The 22,190-nt window shown below is 43.8% G+C and overlaps 1 protein-coding gene across 1 annotated transcript in view; it reads left to right on the top strand.

Annotated features, from left to right (window-relative positions):
- SCN5A (sodium voltage-gated channel alpha subunit 5) overlaps positions 1-22,190 on the top strand; it is a 106,906-nt gene that overhangs the window by 75,261 nt on the left and 9,455 nt on the right. The window contains exons 21-23 of the mRNA XM_059939409.1: positions 13,914-14,087; positions 17,835-17,957; positions 19,795-20,076. Of these exons, the coding sequence (XP_059795392.1) occupies positions 13,914-14,087; positions 17,835-17,957; positions 19,795-20,076 (579 nt within the window). The remainder of the gene's footprint in view (positions 1-13,913; positions 14,088-17,834; positions 17,958-19,794; positions 20,077-22,190) is intronic.

Here is a 22,190-nt window from a genome sequence, read left to right on the forward strand (position 1 = left end):
CGCGATGAAGAGTGGCCCCCACTCGCCGCAACTGGAGAAAGCCCTCGCACAGAAACGAAGACCCAACACAGCCAAAAATAAACATAATAAATAAAAATTAAAAAAAAAAAAAAACCAACCCTTAGAAATGTAAAAGTTATTCTTAAACTTTGGATCAAACAGAAAATAGTTTCATGGTGGGTTCATGGGTGTTCGTTATATTAATAAGTAAGCAAATAAATAGAGACTATTCACGGACCAAAGGTGACAGTGTGTCATAAATCAAAGATTACAGTTCAATCAGTTTTGTCCACCTGAAATCTAGAAAAATAAGAAAGGAAAAATAGAGGTATAGAAAAAACTTTGACTTGGGAGAGGGGGAAAGAAACTAGAAAATAACAATATCAGTAATACTGCATGTGGGATGCAGCCAAAGCTGTAATGAGTAAAATTAATAGACTTAACCATTTTCATTGTTAAATAGAAAGAATAAATTCATTAACTCAAGAAATTAGAAATACAACAACAAAATAATCTTAAAGAAAGCAAAGGAGGGACTTCCCTGGTGGTGTAGTTGTTAAGAAACCGCCTGCCAATGCAAGGGACATGGGTTCGAACCCTGGTCCAGGAAGATCCCACATGCCATGGAGCAACGAAGCCCATGCACCACAGCTACAGAGCCTGTGCTCTAGAACCCCTGAGCCACAACTACTGAGCCCATGTGCCACAACTACTGAAGCCCATGTGCCTAGAGCCTGTGCTCAGCAACAAGAGAAGCCACCACAGTGAGAGGCCTGCTCACCGCAAGAGTAGCCCCCCGCTCACCGCAACTAGAGAAAACCCCTTGTGCAGCAACGAAGACCCAACACAGCCAAAAATAAATAAAATAAATAAACAAATGTAAAAAAAAATTTTAAATAAAGCAAAGGAAGTAATTAATAAAATAAAAACACAAATTAATGAATTAGAAAATAAATAGTCTGATAAAATTTCCAAAGCTGATTCCTTCAAAAATTAAAACAATCAAATAAACCACTAGGTCTAATCTCTTACATCTCCAAGAGTGGATTCTTTCATATTCTCAAAGAAGAAAATAATTTCAATCCTATTTAAAATCTTCTAGGGTATGAACAAAGATGGAAAATCTACAAATTCTTTTTATGAAAGCTAAATAGTGCTGATTTTTAAAACCTTAAGTATACCAGAAGTAAAACCACAGACCAGTTTTCATACTCTATACTAGTGAATAGTGATGCAAAATTCTTAAAATACATGCAAATAGGATCCAGTAAAATATTTGAAAGACTAAATGAGTCATAGCTAGGTATATCCTAAAAAGTCAGAATGATGCCCTACTAGGAAATCTATTTATATGAGTCAGACAAAGATGAAAAACCATATAATTGTCTCAATGAATGCCTGATTTTTAAAACTTTGGTAAGAATAGAAATAAAATATATTTCCTTTACTTAATGAAAAACTTACTTTCAAATTAACTTCTTCCATCATCATTAGTAGTAAAGCACTAGAAACATTTTTATTAAAGTCAGGAATAAGAAAAGGATGATTTAACTACCTTTTAGCTGTTTTTCATTATTTAATAATAATCTTGAAGTACTAGCCAGTGCAATTAATCAAGAAAATTAAACATACAGTATAAAAATCAGAAAAACAGAAGAATTTAAGTTAATATAGTCAAGTATAAAATGAGTTTAAAATAATAGAAATATATCATTACTTGTAGATAGTGATTGCTTAGAAAAATTTTAAAACCTATTAAAAACATTATATGGCCAATTATAAAACAAATATACAAATAATTGTTGCTGTTGTTTTATACTAACAGAAACCACTTAGTCACAAGTAACATTTCTCCAATAGTCCTTACATGCCAGGCATTGTAGCCATAAAATAATTGGGAATGAATATAACATGGAATGTATAAGAGGTACATGAAGAAAACTATTAAACTTGCCTAAGGAGTGTAAAAGAAGACAAACAGATAAACATACTATAAATATACTCTGGTCTTGGGCAGAAAGACTGTATTAGTTCCTAAAACTAATGAGTTATTAAACTCAAGGCAGTAATAAATTTCTAACATTTTAAAGGGAATTTGACAAAACATTGCTTAAGTTTATCTTAAAGATTATGAAAAATGGCCAGGAAAATTCATATGACACTAATTCAGGAATAGACCAAGAGAGCAGTAGAACCACACCGAGGTTGGAAATACATTTAAGCAAATATAGAAATGTGGTAGATGATAGTGTTGACTTCTACTCTGTGGATTTAAAGTGGGTTCTTTAATAAAGTGTTAGGGCACTTGACTAGTCACTATGAAAAAAATATTAAAATATATATTTGCTCCAACCAAAATATATTAGATTTTTAAAATTGTAATATAAAACAATGAAACGAGAAAGGAAGGAAGGAAGGGAGGGAGGGAGGAAGGAAGGAAGGAAGGAAGAAAGGAAAAGGAAAAGGAAGATCATTTATTTTCTAGCCTTGGAATAGGCAAGGGCTTTCTTTTTGCTTTTTTCTTTTCTTTTTTTTTTCATATGTACCTCATTTTTAAATTTTTTGTAGTCTTTTAAATTTTTTTATACATTTAAAAATGTTATTCATTCATTCATTCATTCATTTATTTTTGGCTGCACCAGGTCTTAGGTGTGGCACGCAGGATCTTTGTTGTGGCATGCGGGATCTTTAGTTGCGGCACGCGGACTTCTCAATTGTGGCACATGGACTCTTAGTTGCAACATGCAGACTCTTAGTTGTGGTATGCATTCAGGATCTAGTTCCTGGACCAGGAATCCAACCCAGGCCCCCTGCATTGGGAGCACAGAGTCTTGCCCACTGGACCACCAGGGAAGTCCCTATAGTCTTTTTTTAATTAAATTTTTATGCTGTATTGGAGTATAGTTGATTTACAATGTTGTGTTCATTTCAGATGTACAGCAAAGTGATTCAGTTATAAATATACGTATATCCATTCTTTTTCAGATTCTTTTCCCATATAGGTTATTACAGAATATTGAGTAGAGTTCCCTGTGCTATACAATAGGCCCTTGTTGATTATCTATTTTATATATAGTAGTGTGTCTATGTCAATCCCAAACTCCTAATTTATCCCTCCCCCACCCCCGCAACCTTTCCCCTTTGGCAACCACAAGTTTGTTTTTTCATGTCTGTGAGTCTGTTTCTATTTTGTAAATATGTTCATTTATATCATTTTTTTTAGATTCCACATATAAGTGATATCATATGATATTTGTCTTTCTCTGTCTGATTTCACTGACTATGATAATCCCCAGGTCCATCCATGTTGCTGCAATGGCATTATTTCATTCTTTTTTATGGCTGAGTAATATTCCATTGTATATATGTATCACATCTTCTTTATTCATTCCTCTGTCGATGGACATTTAGGTTACTTCCATGTGTTGGCTGTTGTAAATAGTGCTGCAATGAACACTGGGGTGCATGCATCTTTTTGAATTATGGTTTTCTCCAGATATATGCCCAGGAGTGGGATTGCTGGATCATATGGTAGTTCTATTTTTACTTTTTAAGGAACCTCCATACTGTTCTCCATAGTGGTTGTACCAATTTACATTCCCACCAACAGTGTAGGAGGGTTCCCTTTCCTCCACACCCTCTCCAGCACTTACTGTTCATAGACTTTTTGATGATGGCCATTCTGACTGGTGTGAGGTGATACCTCATTGTAGTTTTGATTTGCATTTCCTAATAATTAGTAATGTTGAGCATCCTTTCATGTGCATTTTGCCATCTGTATGTCTTCTTTGGAAAAGTGTCTATTTAGATCTTCTGCCCATTTTTGATTGGGGAGTTTATTTTTTTGATACTGAGCTGCATGAGCTGTTTGTGTATTTTAGAGATTAATCCATTATTGGTCACTTTGTTTGCAAATATTTTCTCCCATTTTGTGGATTGCCTTTTTTGTTTTGTTTATGGTTTCCTTTGCTGTGCAAAAGCTTTTGAGTATAATTAGGTCCCATTTGCTTGTGTTTGTTTTTATTTTCATTACTCTAGAAGGTGGATCCAGAAAGATATTGTTGCAGTTTATGTCAAAGAGCGTTCTGCCTATGTTTTCTTCTAAGAGTTTATAGTATTTGATCTAACATTTAGGTCTTTAATCCACTTTGAGTTTATTTTTGTGTATGGTGTTTGTTAGAGAATGTTACAATTTCATCCTTTTACATGTAGCTGTCCAGTTTTCCCATCACCACTTATTGAAGAGACTGTCTTTTCTCCATTGTATAGTATTGGCTCCTTTGTCGTAGATTAATTGACTGCAGGTATGTGGGCTTATTTCTGGGCTTTCTATCCTGTTCCATTGATCTATATTTTTATTTTTTTGCCAGTACCATACTGCTTTGATTACTGTAGCTTTGTAGTATAGTCTGAAGTCAGGGAACCTGATTCCTCCAGCTCCGTTTTTCTTTCTCAAGATTGCTTTGGCTATTCAGCGTCTTTTGTGTTTCTATACAAATTTTTAAAAATTTTTTCTAGTTCTGCAATAAATAACATTGGTAATTTCATAAGGATTGCATTAAATCTGTAGAGTACCTTGGGTGGTATAGTCATTTTGACAATATTGATTCTTCCAATCCAAGGACATGGTATATCTTTCCATCTGTTTGTGTCATCTTCGATTTCTTTCATCAGTGTCTTATAGTTTTTGGAGTACAGGTCTTTTGCCTCCTTAGGTAGGTTTATTCTTAGGTATTTTATTCTTTTTGAGACGATAGTAAATGGGATTGTTTCCTTAATTTCTCTTTCTGATCTTTCATTGTTAGTGTATAGAAATGCAACAGATTTCTGCATATTAATTTTAGATCCTGCAACTTTACCAAATTCACTGATGAGCTCTAGTAGTTTTCTGGTAGCATTTTTAGGATTTTCTATGTATAGTATCATGTCATCTGCAAACAGTAACAGTTTTACTTCTCCTTTTCCACTTTGATTTCCTTTTATTTCTTTTTCTTCTCTGATTGCTGTATCTAGGACTTCCAAAACTATGTTGAATAAAAGTGGCAAGAGTGGACATCCTTGCCTTGTTCCTGATCTTAGAGGGAATGTTTTCAGCTTTTCACCACTGAGTATGATGTTAGCTGTGGGCTTGTCATATATGTACTTTATTATGTTGAGTAGGTTCCCTCTATGCCCATGTTCTGGAGAGTTTTTATCATAAACGGGTGTTGAATTTTGTCAAAAGCGTTTTCTGCATCTGTTGAGATGATCATATGGTTTTTATTCTTCAATTTGTTGATGTGGTGTATCACACTGATTGATTTGTGGATATTGAAAAATCCTTGCACCCCTGGGATAAATCCCACTTGATCATGGGGTATGATCCTTTTAATATATTGTTGGATTTGCTTTGCTAATATTTTGCTGAGGATTTTTGTATCTATGTTCATCAGTGATATTGGCCTGTAATTTTCTTTTTTTGTGGTATCTTCATATGTTTTGGATATCAGGGTAATGGTGGCCTCATAGAATGAGTTTGGGAGTGTCTTATCCTCTGCAATTGTTTGAAATAGTCTCAGTAGGATAGGTGTTAATTCTTCTCTAAATGTTTGATAGAATTCACCTGTGAAGCCATCTGGTCCTGGACTTTTGTTTGTTGGAAGTTTTTTAATCACAGTTTCAATTTCATTACTTGTGATTGGTCTGTTCACATTTTCTATTTCTTCCTGGTTCAGTCTTGGAAGATTGTACCTTTCTAAGAATTTGTCCACTTTTTCCAGGTTGTCCATTTTATTGGCATATAGTTGCTTGTAGTAGTCGCTTATGATCCTTTGTATTTCTGTGGTGTCCATTGTAACTTCTCTTTTTTTTTCATTTTATTTCCAATTTTATTGATTTGAGTCCTCTCCCTTTTTTTCCCTTGATGAAACCTGGCTAAAGGTTTATCAATTTTGTTTATCTTTTCAAAGAACCAGCTTTTAGTTTCATTGATCTTTTCTACTGTTTTCTTTGTTTCTATTTTATTTCTGCTCTGATCTTTATGATTTCTTTCCTTCTACTAACTTTGGGTTTTGTTTGTTCTTCTCTAGTTGCTTTAGGTGTAAGATTAGGTTGTTTATTTGTGATTTTTCTTGTTTCCTGAGGTAAGATTTTATTGCTATAAACTTTCCTCTTAGAACTGCTTTTGCCATGTCCCATAGGTTTTGTATCATTGTGCTTTCATTTTCATTTGTCTCTAGGTATTTTTTGATGTCCTCCTTGATTTCTCCAGTGATCCATTGGTTGTTTAGTAGCATATTGTTTAGCCTCCACATGTTTGTGTTTTTTACAGTTTTTTTCTTGTAGTTGATTTCTAATCTCATAGCGTTTTGTTTGGAAAAGATGCTTGATATGATTCCAATTTTCTTAAATTTACTGAGACTCACTTTGTGGCCCAGCATATGGTCAATCCTGGAGAATATTCCATGTACACTTGAGAAGAATGTGTATTCTGCTGCTTCTGGATGGAATGCTCTATAAATATCAGTTAAGTCTATCTGGTCTAATGTATCATTTAAGGCCTGTGTTTCCTTATTGATCTTCTGTCTGGATGATCCGTCCATTGATGAAAGTAGGGTGTTAAAGTCCCCCACTATTGTTGTGTTACTGTTGATTTTTCCTTTTATGGCTGTTAGTATTTGCCTTATATATTGGGGTGCTCCTATTTTTTGTAAGTATATATTTTGGGCGCATATATACTTAACAATTGTTATATCTTCTTCTTGGATTGATCCCTTGATCATTTTTTTGTGTCCTTCTTTGTCTCTTTTAACAGTCTTTATTTTAAAGTCTATTTTGTCTGATATGAGTATTGCTACTCCAGCTTTCTTTTGATTTCCCTTTGCATGGAATACCTTTTTCCATCCCCACACTTTCAGTCTGTATGTGTCCCTAGATCTGAAATGGGTCTCTTGTAGACAGCATATATACGGGTCTTGTTTTTGTATCCATTCAGGCAGTCTGTGTCTTTTAGTTGGAGCGTTTAATCTTTTTACATTTAAGATAATTATTAATATGTATGTTCTTATTGCCATTTTGTTAATTATTTTTGTTTTGTTTTTTTAGGTCTTTTTTCTTCCCTTCCTCTTTTGTTTTCTCCTCTTGTGATTTGATGACTATCTTTAATGTTGTGTTTGGATTCCTTTTTCTTTTTCGTGTGTGTATCCATTGTAGATTTTTGATTTGTGGTTCCCATGAGGTTTTGATATAGCAGTCTGTATATATACAAGGTTGTTTTAAGTTGCTGGTCTCTTAATTTCAAATGCATTTCCAATATCCTGCATTTGTACTCTCCTCTTCTCACAATTGCTGGTTTTGATGTCATATTTGTGTGTGGATGATTTCTTACCTTTACTGCATGTTTGCTTTTACCAGTGAGCTTTCCCATTTTTAATTTTCTTGTTTCTAGTTGTGGCCTTTTCTTTTCCACCTAGAGAAGTTCCTTTAGCATTTGTTGTAAAGGTGGTTTGGTGGTGCTGAATTCTCTTAGCTTTTGCTTGTCTGTGAAGCTTTTGATTTTTCCATTGAATCTGAATGAGAGCCTTGCTAGGTAGAGTATTCTTGGTTGTAGGTTTTTCCCTTTCATCACTTTAAACATATCATGCCACTCCCTTCTGGCCTGCATAGTTTCTGCTGAAAAATCAGCTGATAACCTTATGGGGATTCCCTTGTTTGTTATTTGTTGCTTTTCCCTTGTTGCTCTTATATTTTTTCTTTGTATTTAATTTTTGTCTGTTTGATTAATATGTGTCTTGGAGTGTTCCTCCTTGGGTTTATCCTGTATGGGACTCTCTGTGCTTCCTGGACGTGGGTGACTGTTTCCTTCCCCATGTTAGGGAAGTTTTCAGCTGTTATCTCTTCAAATGTTTTCTCAGGCACTTTCTCTCTCTCTTCTCCTTCTGAGATCCTTGTAATGTTGGTATGTTTAATGTTGTCCTAGAGGTCTCTTAAACTGTCTTCATTTCTTTTCATTCTTTTTTCTTTATTCTCTTCCACAGCAGTGACTTCCACCATTCTGTCTTCCAGCTCACTTATTTGTTCTTCTGCCTCATTTATTCTTCAATTGATTCCTTCTAGTGTATTTTTCATTTCCATTATTGTATTGTTCATCTCTTTGTTCTTTAAATCTTCTAGCTCCTTGTTGAACATTTCTTGTATCTTCTCAGTCTGTGCCTCCATTCTTTGTCCAAGATCTTGGATCATCTTTACTTTCATTACTCTGAGTTCTTTTTCAGGTATATTTCCTATATCCACTTCACTTATTTGTTCTTCTGGGGTTTTATCTTGTTCCTTCATCTGGAAGATATTTCTCTGCCATCTCATTTTGTCTGACTTTCTGTGTTTGTGGTCTCCATTGCTCAGGCTGCAGGATTGTAGCTCCTCTCACTTGCAGTGTTTGCCCCCTGGTGGGTGCAGTTGGTCCAGGGCCTTGTGCAGGCTTCCTGGTGGCAGGGACTGGTGCCTGCCCACTGGTGGGTGGAGCTGAGTCTTGTCCCTCTGGTGGGCAGGGGTGTGTCAAGGGCAGCTGTTAGCTCAGGACATCTTTAGCCAGCCTGTCTGCTGATGGGTGGGGCTCTGTTCCCACCCCGTTGGTTGTTTGGCCTGAGGCGTCCCAGCACTGGAGCCTGCAGGATGCTGTGCTGGGCCAGGTCTCAGTGCCAAAATGTTGACCTTTGGGAGAGCTCATGCTGATGAACATTCCTTGGGGCCTCTGCCACCAGTATCCTTGCCCCCACAGTGAACCACAGGCAGCACTTGCCTCCTCAGGATACCCTCCAAGACCCACAGGTAGGTCTGGCCCAGGCTCCTATGGTGTCACTGCTTTGCCCTGGGTCCCAGTGCACATGAAACCTTGTGTGCACCCTCCAAGAGTGGAGTCTGTGTTTCCTCCAGTCCCGTGGAGCTCCTGTACTCAAGACCCACTGGCCTTTAAAGCCAAATGCTCTGGGGGCTCCTCCTCCCAATGCTAGACCCCAAGGCTGGGGGAACCTGATGTGGGATTCAGAACTCTTACTCCTGTGGGAGAACCTCTGCAATATAATTATTTTCCAGTTTGTATGTCATCCACCTGGCATGTATGGGATTTGATTGTATCACAAAAGTGCCCTTCTTACCATCTCGTTGTGGCTTCTTCTTTGTCTTTGGATGTAGAGTATCTTTTTTGGTAGTTTCCCATCTTTTTTTGTTGATGGTTGTTCAGCAGTTAGTTGTAATTTTGGTGTTTTCATGAGAGGCGGTGAGCTCAAGTCCTTCTACTCTGCCATTTTGTTCAGGAAGTCTCTGGCAAGGACTTTCTTAACATGATGCCAAAGGTTTTACTAAATGAAAATCATAACAAATGATATAAATATATTAAATGATACAATAATAAGTGAAAGTAAAGTATAGAACTTCAGTACGGTAAACAAAAGTAAACAAGATTTAAAGGCACAGAACTAGGATAAAGTATATAAAACAAAGAGTTAATGTCCCCAAATAAACCAGACCATCAAGTGAAAAAATAGGTAAAGGACATGAACAGGCAAGTTATAAAGAGAACACTGCAAATATCCAAGGAAATGATGTCAGTATCACTAGTAATAAGATAAATTAAAATGTAACAAAACAAATTTCATTCATTAGGCTGGGAAATGTGACAAAGGAGAAACTGCACCAGTGTGGGTGGTGCGGAAAGAGCCACCTTCATGCACTGTGGAAGAAGTCTCAAATTGGTGTCCCCTTTTGGAGGTCCTGTTCCTAATCTGTACCAAAAGTATAACTTTGACCTGGCACCTCAATTCTAGAAATTTATGCTCAAGATAATCAGACACTGTGCTCATTGCAATGTTGTTTCTACTAGGGATAAATTGGAAACAATGGCTAAGTTAACAGTAGTATATGCAAATAATGAAATATTATGCAGCCTTTAAAAAGAATGATAGATCTTGTATGTATTCACATTACTTAGTAGGTAAATGTTCACAAAAGATTGTTTCATGGAAAAAGAAATTTCAAAGCAAAATATTTTAGCCTATTTATAAAATCGTGCACTCAAATATATACACACAAATAGTGAGGGTTGAAAGAATGTTCACCTAAATATTAGCAGAGGTTACTTTAGTGTCATAAAATTGGAGATGCCTTTTATTCTCTTTTTTTTAATCAATATTTTTAATTGAAGTATAGTGATTTACAATGTTGTGTTAATTTCTGCTGTGCAGCAAAGTGATTCAGTTATACATATATATACATTCTTTTTTTTATATTCTTTTCCATCATGGTTTATCATAGGATATTGAATATAGTTCTCTATGCTGTACAGTAGGACCTTGTTGTTTATCTATTCTGTATATAAAAGCCTACATCTGCTAACCCCAACCTCCTACTCCCTCCCTCTCCCAACCCATCCCCCCACCTTGGCAACCACCAGTCTGTTCTCTATGTCTGTGATTCTGTTTCTGTTTCATAGATAGGTTCATTTGTGTCATATTTCAGTTTCCACATAAAAGTGATATCATATATTTGTCTTTCTCTTTCTGACTTACTTCACTTGGTATGATAGTCTCTAGTTGCATCTATGTTGCTGCAAATGGACTGATTTCATTCTTTTTTATGGCTGAGTAGTATTCCATTGTACATATGTACCACATCTTCTTTATCCATTCCTCTGTTGATGGACATTTAGGTTGTTTCCATGTCTTAGCTATTGTGAATAGTGCTGCTATGAACATAGGGGATGCATATGTCTTTTTGAATTATAGTTTTGTCTGGATATACACCCAGGAGTGGGATTGTTGAATCATATGGTAATTCTATTTTTAGTTTTCTGAGGAACCTCTGTATTATTTTCTGCAGTGGCTGCGCCAACTTACATTCCCACCAGCAGTGTATGAGCATTCCCTTTTCTCCACACCCTCTCCAGCATTTGTTATTTGTGGACTTTTTTTTTTTTTTTTTTTTTTAAACATCTTTATTGAAGTATAATTGCCTTACAATAGTGTGTTAGCTTCTGCTTTATAACAAAGTGAATCAGTTATACATATACAATATGTTCCCATTTCTCTTCCCTCTTGCATCTCCCTCCCTCCCACCCTCCCCATCCCACCCCTCTAGGTGGTCACAAAGCACCGAGCTGATCTCCCTGTGCTATGCGGCTGCTTCCCACTAGCTATCTATTTTACATTTGATAGTGTATATATGTCCATGACACTCTCTTACCCTGTCACATCTCACCCCACCCCCTCCCCATATCCTCAAGTCCATTCTCTAGTAGGTCTGTGTCTTTATTCCCGTCTTGCCACTAGGTTCTTCATGGCCTTTTTTTTTTTTTTTCCTTAGATTCCGTATATATGTGTTAGCATACTGTATTTGTTTTTCTCTTTCTGACTTACTTCACTCTGTATGACAGACTCTAACTCCATCCACCTCATTACAAATACTTCCATTTCATTTCTTTTTATGGCTGAGTAATATTCCATTGTATATATGTGCCACATCTTCTTTATCCATTCGTCTGTCGATGGACATTTAGGTTGCTTCCAGGTCCTGGCTATTGTAAATAGAGCTGCAATGAACATTGTGGTACATGATACTTTTTGACCTATGGTTTTCTCAGGGTATATGCCCAGTAGTGGGATTGCTGGGTCGTATGGTAGTTCTATTTGTAGTTTTTTAAGGAACCTCCATACTGTTCTCCATAGTGGCTGTATCAATTTACATTCCCACCAACAGTGCAAGAGTGTTCCCTTTCCTCCACACCCTCTCCAGCATTTACTGTTTCTAGATTTTTGATGATGGCCATTCTGACCGGTGTGAGATGATATCTCATTGTAGTTTTGATTTGCATTTCTCTAATGATTAATGATGTTGAGCATTCTTTCATGTGTCTGTAGGCCATCTGTATATCTTCTTTGGAGAAATGTCTATTTAGGTCTTCTGCCCATTTTTGGATTGGGTTGTTCGTTTTTTTGTTATTGAGCTGCATGAGCTGCTTGTAAATCTTGGAGATTAATCCTTTGTCAGTTGCTTCATTTGCAAATATTTTCTCCCATTCTAAGGCTTGTCTTTTGGTCTTGTTTATGGTTTCCTTTGCTGTGCAAAAGCTTTTAAGTTTCATTAGGTCCCATTTGTTTATTTGTGTTCTTATTTCCATTTCTCTGGGAGCTGGGTCAAAAAGAATCTTGCTGTGATGTATGTCATAGAGTGTTCTGCCTATGTTTTCCTCTAAGAGTTTGATAGTGTCTGGCCTTACACTTAGGTCTTTAATCCATTTGGAGTTTATTTTTGTGCATGGTGTCAGGGAGTGTTCTAATTTCATACTTTTACATGTACCTGTCCAATTTTCCCAGCACCACTTATTGAAGAGGCTGTCTTTTCTCCACTGTATATGCTTGCCTCCTTTATCAAAGATAAGGTGACCATATGTGTGTGGGTTTATCTCTGGGCTTTCTATCCTGTTCCATTGATCTATATTTCTGTTTTTGTGCCAGTACCAAACTGTCTTGATTACTGAAGCTTTGTAGTATAGTCTGAAGTCAGGGAGCCTGATTCCCCCAGCTCCATTTTTCGTTCTCAAGATTGCTTTGGCTATTCGGGGTCTTTTGTGTTTCCATTATTTGTGGACTTTTTAATGACGGCTATTCTGACCAGTGTGAGGTGGTACCTCATTGTAGTTTTGATTTGCATTTCTCTAATAATTAGCAGTGTTGAGCATCTTTTCATGTGCCTATTGGCCATCTGTATGTCTTCTTTAGAGAAATGTCTATTTAGGTCTTCTGCCCATTTTTTGATTGGGTTGTTTGGTTTTTTTGTTGTTGTTTATTCTCTTTTTTATAATTTCTGTATTATTTCATTTTTTATAGGAGGCATACATTTTTATAATCAGAAAAAAACAGGCCTACTTTCTGTCTTGAACAACTCCCAAAGTCCATTTTGGGGCCTGAATTATCCTGTTGTCATATCTACATGGACCAGATTAGCTATGTGGTCTGCTAATCTGACTGCTGACAGCACCGGCCCCCTGGATCACTGTAGCTCACAGATGCCCTGCAGTCAGACAGGGAGGCCCAGAGCGACAGGTGGAGGCAGCTCCCTGGGGCCCTCAGTGACGCATTCAGTTGCCTAGACTGGGAGCCTCAGAGCACATTCTGGATAGGGGAAGGTAACTTAGGAGGGGTAGGTACAGATCAGAAGCCTGGAGTTAGAAGAGGGCAGCCGGGGCCATCTGAGTCTCTCTGTTGGCTCGGGGATTTGGGTTGAGGCAGCAGTGAGGAGGTGGGGAAAGACTGACAACTTCTAGCATTTTAGGAACGTTGACTCCCAGATGCTGAGGATTGCAGGAGGTTTGACTTCATCTAGTCCTGTGTTTCCTAATCTTCATATCTACAAACTGCCTTTACTATCATTTCTTTAAAATTTTGCCTTAGATGAACATTCACTGGTTTTTTGTTTGTTTAAATAAATTTATTTTAAAGGGCAACTTTGAATGATCGTTGTCATTGGAAACCAATATTGTTTCCTATGAAAAGTAGGTAATTGCCAAAGTAAATTGAATAAAAACACAGTGCAGTAGAGGGGGTGGGGAAAGTGTATGTTGTTTCTAGCAGCATGCCTTGAGCTGTTTTAGAGAGGTCTTAACAGTGCACTAGCACTGAACTGAGACTTGCTCTTTAAAGTGAAGGAAGAAGAATTCTCACTACACATTCTGCCTTGTTGTCCACACACCACATAACATCATTTCCTAACCCAGCAATGGTGCACACGCGGCTCAGAGAACACACTCAGGAATCCCCTCCACGACATGGCTCCCCTCTGCCCCGCCCTCCTGGGCAGCAGATACTGTCAGAGATGAAGGCTTGTGCGGGGTGGGACTGGCTGGGTCAGGATATCATGTCTGCCTTGTCTACCCTGGTCTGCAGGCCTTCGAGGACATCTACCTGGAGGAGCGGAAGACCATCAAGGTCCTGCTGGAGTATGCCGACAAGATGTTCACCTACATCTTCGTGCTGGAGATGCTGCTCAAGTGGGTGGCCTATGGCTTCAAGAAGTACTTCACCAATGCCTGGTGCTGGCTCGATTTCCTCATTGTGGACGTAAGTGTGGCCCCTGAAGGGAAGAGAGGAGGGGGGCACCCGTTGCCAGTGTGAGAAGGAGCTGAGGCCGAGGGACAGAAGGACAAAAGGACAGGGAAGCAGGAGTCAGCAGGACGAAGTGGAGCATCTTGGCTGTGCCACAGGGTGGGCAAAGGGGCAGGAAGCCTGAGTCCGGGGTCACAGAGGGGAGACCTGGGCTCTGCCATCAGAACCCCCGACTGGGGACACAGGGAAACCTAGGCTTCTGGGAGAAACTATACTCACCATGGGGGATAGTGAAATGCAGTTCTGGCAGCAGTGTGAGCCAGGGCAGGAGTGGGGTCCCACCCTCTCAGGACGTCCAGAAGGGGGAGCGGTGAGCCCGTATTGCAGCCCTCACCACGGCACCTTGTGAAGTGTCTGTCAGGCCCACTACACAGATGACCGGTTAAGAGCCTACATGTCCACACACAGAGGAGGTGTTGTATAGGAGATGGAGTGAGCCAAAGGCCAGAGGGCACGGGATTGGCGAAAGGGTGCTGGGCAGGCAGGAGATCCTCCTGGCTCAGGTAGAAGGTACCACCTGGGGAGGATGAGAGGGGGTGGAGTCACCTGTGAGAAGGAGGAAAGCATGAACGCTGGCTGAGGGGTTCCAGGTGGCTGCCCTGGGTGATCAGGCAGCTGGCAGGGCTTGCCTGACCTCCGGTGTGCCCAGGGGGCCTGGGGCAGGAGGTTGGCATGTCCCCTGAGCACCCAGTTGGCAGATGGAATGGGAGGCCCCTGCCCCACAGTTCCCCAGGCCCCGGGACACTGCTGGGTACCAAGCAGGGTGAGTGCAGGCTCTTGTGGGGCTCCTGAGCACAGTCAAGTGGGAGAGTAGCCACGGCGGGGTGAGAATTGAGACTCAGGATGCGGGGCAGCCTTGGATCTGTGCTCCCTAAGGGCAGAGGGAACATGGCGAAGGGCTCAGGCGAGGACTCATCATCTGGTTGTGGTGGGTCTCGCACAACAGGATGTGGGTCAGGATCTGCAGGCTGGGAAGAGCTTTCCAGAAGACACTCATAGCTCTGCCCACCAGCAGGGGCTGTCCTTCCTATAGTTATAGAAGAGTTTAGGCCTGTGCTTGGTCCCCACTTCGGGCCCAGAGGCTAAAGGGAGGGGCGCAGCTGCCAGTGGGCCTGGCCAGGGTCCAGGCCTGGGTGGGAGGACAAACTTGAATGGCTCCATGGGCTAGAGTATGTGTGGAGACATAGATCCACATTGCTGGGCCTCCAGCCCAGGCCTCTTTCATCACCCCAAGTGGCTGATGCTAATTCTGGGGTGAGAGGTTCTGGGGTGGCAGAGACAGGGGGAGCTCAGGATGCGCTTACAGCCTGGAGCCCTCAGAGCCTCCCTGAGATGAGGGAGAGGACCCCTGAGGCCTCCTTGCCAAAGGGCCAGGGGAAGGCCTGGGATCCTGGCAGCTCTGCCCTGAGGCCCCCTCACCCAGCTGTTCCTGCAGCTTTTTGGGACTCCCCCAGGGCAGGCCAGATAGAGTTTGCAAAGACTTCTGGGAAGCCCACCCACCTCCCACCACCTGCCACCTTGGGGAATTCCGCTGAGGCCAGGCCTAAGGGCCTGGAATTTTCAAGATTGGAGAATTAGCCTGTGGAGAAGGAAACTGAGGCTCACAGCAGAGAAGGGCCTGGCCCAAGGTCAAGGAGAAGGAAGTGCGTGCTGGAATCCAGCTTTCCAGACACTGGCCATGCCCCCCTATCCCCACACTTCATGGAAATGGTGGACTTCAGGCCTCAAGGTCTGGAAAAAGATGTTTCCATGTTCAATTCATGCATTTTTTCGATACTATTGAGCATCTACTGTATGTGGGTGCTATTGTAGATGCTGGGGATCTTGGGGAACAAAACAGACAAAACCCCTGCCTGCACGCAGGAAGGTGACTGTGAACCAGAAACATAATACGTGAGCCAGCTTTATATCACGCTGGTGATGTATACACGTGGAGAAAAGGAAGTAGAGAGGGAAGGGGGTTAGGAGGGCCAGGACTCAGGGAGAAAGGAAGATAGAGATTAGAACTTTAAACAGGCTGGCCAGAGTGGGCTCACTGTGGTGACATTTGAAGGAAGTTGGGGTTAGCCAGGCAGATGTCTGCAGAACATTCCAAACAGAGGTTGGAACAGCAGTGCCAAGGTCCTATGGTAGGAGGGTGCCTGGGATACTTGAGGAACCGCAGGGAGGCCAGAGTGGCTGCAGCAGAGGAGTGGGGAAGGGAAGTGCAGGAGATGAGGCCAGACTGCATGCGGTAGAACGGATGCAGCCTTTGAAAACCATGGGCCTTTATTTAGAATGAAATGGGGAGGCGTTGAAGGGCTTTGGACAGAAGAGCGACATCATCTGACTCATGTTATGAAAGAATCACCCTGTCAGGGTGGTGGGGGAGGGGAGTGGAGGCAGGGAGAAGGTTGGGAGGTTGTGGAAGTGATCCAGGGGAGAGATGATGGCGGCCTGGCCAGGATGGTGGCAGTGGAAGCCTTGAGAAATATTTGGACTTCTGACATATTTTGAAGGCAGAGCCAACAGGAAATCCTGATGGGTTGGATGTAGGGTGTGAGAGACAGAGAGAAGGCAGGGATGATGCCAAGGCTTGTGGCCTGAGCAGCTGGAAGGATGGAGTTGCCATCGACTGAGATTGGGTGGAGCAGGCAGGGCGAGCTTTGGAAGCAACAGACAAGGCTGGCCTGCTGGGAACTAGGCGGGGAGACGGGCCGGACCTGGCTGCCCTCAGCAGCAAGTCCCTGAGAGATGCCCCTCATCCTCTCCTGAGTGGGGGCAGCACAGAAGTCCATGCTGGGAGTCTTCCTCTTCCAAGCCCCTCTGCCCAGCCTTCTCCCAACCTGCTGCTTCCAGGCCTGGGAGGAGGGTCCGGGAGTCAGGGCCCCGCCTGCGGCCCCTCGCCACCGTCAGGCTGCCCTCAGAGCTAGGGTGGTGGTAATGGTGATTGCCGGAGAGGTCAGCCAGGAGGCCACTTCTAACCTGTGATCACCGGCCAGCAGTGACATAAGAAGGGATTGGATGCCCCTGGAACTTTAGAAGGATAAAATCCGCTGGGTGGAAATGCCCCGGTGAGGGCGGGGCAGAGAAAGCAGAGAGCAGAGAACAGTCCTCAGGGACTCCATCTGAGCTTCCCTTCTTTGAAGACGGCAGAATGTTGTGAGGTCCAGCTTTGGGGAAATGCCCCAGGATTGTCTGTCTGCTCATACTCAACTCAGGACAGTCCTTCTTCCCCAGAGAGTCTACTTTGGGGCAGGGAGGGGGCAGGCCCAAGAATCTGACTTGAAGGAAAGCACATGGGACCTAAAGCCCAGGCTTTGTGGCCCTGCTCCTCCACACTAGCGGGTGGCTTTGGAACTCAGTTTTCTCATCTGTAGCATTGGGAGGTGCATTCCAAGTCCTGGGGTGAGTGCGGCTATTACAGACGTGTGTGTGTCTGTGAGTGTGTGTCTGTGTGTGTGTGTGTGAAGTGCACACAGCAGGCCCTCAGTGAAGGTCTGAAAGCTGGGACATGCTTGGGCTCGCCCCCAGCCTCTTGGGCCGCAGGAAGGCTGGCCCAACGCAGGACAGCCTGTGAAGACGATCCAGCTGGGAATCAGAAAGACTGGACACAGGAAGGCCTGCTGGCTCTCTCACACCCAGCCTGTTTCTGGTGGGCCAGGAGCCCTGCCACTGTCTCGAGTTGTCCCCGTGACTCCACTCCCACCCTGCCTCCCACAGGTCTCGCTGATCAGCCTGGTGGCCAACGCGCTGGGCTTTGCTGAGATGGGCCCCATCAAGTCACTGCGGACCTTGCGTGCGCTCCGACCCCTGCGAGCCCTGTCACGATTTGAGGGCATGAGGGTAAGAGGGGTGGCTCTTCCCACAGGGGCAGTGGGAGGTGGCTCCGTGAAGGGGACCCACAGGCCCACTTGCTGTCCAGGCGGCCCTGACCCGGTGGGAGCATGTGCAGGATCTCCAGGAAGTACGGCTGGGCTTGGTGGCACTCAGAGATGGAGAGCTGTGAGAACCTCCCCCCAGGCCTGCCACCCCCAGCCCTGTGAGCTCCACGAGGGCCAGAGAGCCCTGGATAATGGAGAGGAAGTGAGGCCTGGGGCACAGGTGTCTCAGCTGCAGCCAGCCCCACCAGCCCAGGGCCCCTTCGGCTTCTGCTCTCCAGCAGGGCCTCGTGTCTGTGTGTGCCCCAGCTCCATGTTTCCTTCCCTGTCCCCTGCCTCGTGGCCATCACAGGCTGCCTTCCCTCTGTCTGTGATAGGCAGTAGGGCAGTGCTAGGGAGGATGAAGGAAGCAAGGAAGGAGCCAGCTGTATTCTCACCATCAGAGAGCAGTTTGTATTTGCTTAGTAAACTCTTTGGCACTATTTTCTAAGTGCAGAGCCCTCTGCGTTTTTTTCAAGTCACCAAATTTTACCAAAGAATGCGCACATATAAGGCATATTGAAAAGCCCACCAAGAAAAAACATTATCAATTTTATATAGCAAGAAAACAAACCCATGTGTTTGTGTGTGGGGGTTTTTTTGTTTCTTGTTTTTACAAAATGTGCACAGTTCTATTGTGACTTTAGCAGACACGTCTGCGTGTCTCTCACTGACCCAGCAGGCACCATTACACAGCCCCAATTTGGTTGATGGTTTTGAACTTTGCTCACACCCCCAATCCATGGAGAAACAAACTGCTTATTTCTGGTGGGAAGCCATTCACAAGTGAATAATCTGACCTAAGTTAAATGTCTCTTTGGGAGCAAGGACATTTTGTTCTGGGACAAGGGGACATGGGGGAGACACTAGTTGCCAGGAATGCCTCTGCTGTGGCTGCTGGCCACAGAGCCAGAGAAGGGCAAACGGGAGAGTTGGTTTCCCACCCTGTTCCCAGGTTCATCATGCCTGCTGGGGGGCCACGGACCGACCCCCTCCTTTGTGTGTGTCAGCATTACCATATCCACTGCCCAGCCCCACACCAGCTCCGCTCCTAGTCTGTGTGGCAAACATGTTCCTGGCTCACAGACAGCTGAGAACTAGGTCCCTCACTGGAGTGGAGTCCCCAGTTATTTTTGCCAAGGATACTTCTCCTGGGTGCTGTGAGTTTAAATGAAGAGCATGGGGCCATGGCCCCATGGGGTCAGAGAGCCCCTCCCTGGGGAGGGCAGAGGCACAGGGAGCGCGCACACCACCCGCCCTGCCAGCCCTGCTCCCGCCGCAGCATGAGAGGGCTGTCAGAGCACCCTCCAGACGTGCCACCCGGAGGTCCCCTGGGCACACTTTACAGGAGAACACCCATCCATCCCGGTAGCAGCAACCCCAAAGGAAACCAGAAGCTTAGCTCAGAGAGTGTACCTCCAGAGGCGCTTTCTCCTCAGACTCGTGGCAGACTCATCCAGCAGAGACCCTGCTGAAAATTAAGTTGGAAGGTCATGGATTCCGGGCAGAGCCAAGAAGGGAAAGGCAGATGTTCTGAGCTGTGTCAGACTTTAGGGTGCGAAGCAAAAGGCGTGTGTGTTCTCTCTCACTCCCCTCCCTGCCTGCCAGAGCTTCCAGCCATGGGTTCCCCTTCACTGGGGACAGGAACTGTTCCCCACCCCCATAGGGACCTGTACCCAGGAGGTTCAGTAGGTTGGGGGTCTTGAAAAGGGTGTGTGTTCTGGGCACCCCCAGGAACTGAGCCTCTTCTCTGCCCACTTGAGGTTGTGGTCAATGCCCTGGTGGGCGCCATCCCCTCCATCATGAACGTCCTCCTCGTCTGCCTCATCTTCTGGCTCATCTTCAGCATCATGGGCGTGAACCTCTTCGCGGGAAAGTTTGGGAGATGCATCAACCAGACTGAGGGAGACCTGCCCTTGAACTACACCATCGTGAACAACAAGAGCGACTGTGTGTCTTTCAACGTGACTGGCGAATTGTACTGGACCAAGGTGAAAGTCAACTTTGACAACGTGGGGGCCGGGTACCTGGCCCTTCTGCAGGTGGTAAGTCCTGTGGGTGGGGGGGAGGGCCTTCCTTCCTCCCACTGGCTGTCCAGCAACAGGCACCTTCCCCCGTGCTGTGGGCAGGAGAGGGACAGTGGGGCCACTCTGGATCCTCACGATAGGATCATGTTGCCCAAAGGAGGCTTAGGATTCTCCAGGGAATTCTTGGCTGCTTGGGAAGGCCCCAGATTTTTCCATTCTAAGGAAGATGCTACATTCTCCAAGTATGGCATGGGGCTTCAGCACTACGGCAGAAGCAGCTCCCCAGACAGCAGTCAGTTTGGCAGTACGAAGGCACAGATTGCAAGTGAATGACCACAGACACCCAGGGACTGAACTATTAGCAGAATTGTGACTCTGGCCACCCCTCTGTTATAAAAGGTAGTGATACCTCCTGCGTTGTTAAAAGAATATATTTCCTTTCATCTCTAATGTGCAAGATGTGTGATGTTTAAACACGCATGGCCTTCCCCAGTCTTTCCAAAGTTTCCATTGATTTGTGAGGACAGTGGCTTCAGTGATTATAATGCACAGCATACAAATAACCTTGACAACAGAAATCAATCTGAACCATAACATGTAAAGCTGCAGCTTGTTCTTCTTGCTGTCCCAACCAAAAGCCCAGACACCTGTCTCTAGTCCCCAGACCAGAGGGAAGCTTGGCACATCCCCTCACACCTCCACCCACCTCTTAAATCACAGGGATAGCTTTCTCCAACGACTCCCCTGAAATACACCGTGGGGAACAGGATTAGAGCCAAACCCAGAGCGTCTTCCATCCCTGTGACTGTCCCTTCTGAATGTCAGAACTTGGAAGGAAAGCCCCCTTTCTGTTGCAGACAGAACCACACAGTGGCTGGGAAGAATTCGGTCACGGGCATCTCATAACCTTGGGTGGTCCCCAGCAGGTCCCACAGCATCTCCAGGCCTCTCTGTACAGGTGAGGGCCCCGTGGCACAGGGAGCTGAAGCAGTTGCCTTCTCTGCGGCCGCCTTGGTTTCCCTCTGCCCTGCCTGACTCATAAAAACTCTCAGACATGGAAAGTCTGTGCAGATCAGCTTATACCCTGAAAGTAGGCTCAGGACACGATCGGATTTTGCCAAGGACACAAGTGAGATCCGCTAGGCAATAGGTCTCACCACCAAGCATGTCCCTCAGGCTCTTTCTGAATCATCATAGCATCCCAGACTTGAGCAGTCCGTGCAGCCAGTGCCAGGACCTTGTCCTATTCGGCCTCCTCTTTCCTGCCTTGTGTGCCATGCTAGCGCCGGCATGTATGGACTCACCAGAGCCAATTGCTACATTTTCCAATATTTTGCAAGCCATTATTAAAAATTAGATTTTATAAACTTGTAATTAACTCAATGATATTGAAACGAAATCAGAACTCACCATTACCACTTATTATCATCTATGCTCTTGAGGTTATTCACACCTATTATATCCATACAGTGGAAATATTACAACGCTGTGCTCCTGTGCATCTCTTCCCGACTCTGTGGTCAGTAATGACATGTTGGCAACTTAAGGATGGCAATGATGGGAGTATTTACACAGAGAAGTTGGCAAACACAAAAATCAGGGCTTTTCTTTTTCTTCTGGAAAGCCATTTGTTAGCCATTTGCCAACACACCACTAGCAAAAGGACCCCCTTAAGTATGAGGGAAGGTTGGGATTCTTCAGGGACTTCCTTTGAAAAGCTATGAAGCAGAAGCCATAAGGCTCATGACAAAGGGGGCCAGGTCAGCACTGGAGTCCACCTTAAGTAAGAACTGAGAGCCCAAGAGCCACCTCTCTCTCCCTGATACCTGCTGTGCGCTTCTGTGTCATTTTAGAATCTGAAATGGATGTGGATCTGAAGGGCAGTCTGTTGGCCAACATCAAGAAGTTTATTCCCCCACTGTATGACCTTCTTGGGGTGTCTGCTTGGCTGGCTTCCCCTCGTCCTCAGCCCTGAACAAGAAGGCCTTTCCCTGACCACCCAGCCATTTGGATACTGCTGAAAGGGTGGGATGGACTGCTTGCTTCTTGGAGGAGGTTCTTCCTGGCCTCATCTGTCCAGACAGGAGCCCTAAGTAGCTCCATAGATGCAGAATTAAATGATTTCCTCACTC

Source organism: Balaenoptera ricei, chromosome 11 (assembly GCF_028023285.1).
Source record: "Balaenoptera ricei isolate mBalRic1 chromosome 11, mBalRic1.hap2, whole genome shotgun sequence".
NCBI classification, from domain to species: Eukaryota; Metazoa; Chordata; class Mammalia; order Artiodactyla; family Balaenopteridae; genus Balaenoptera; species Balaenoptera ricei.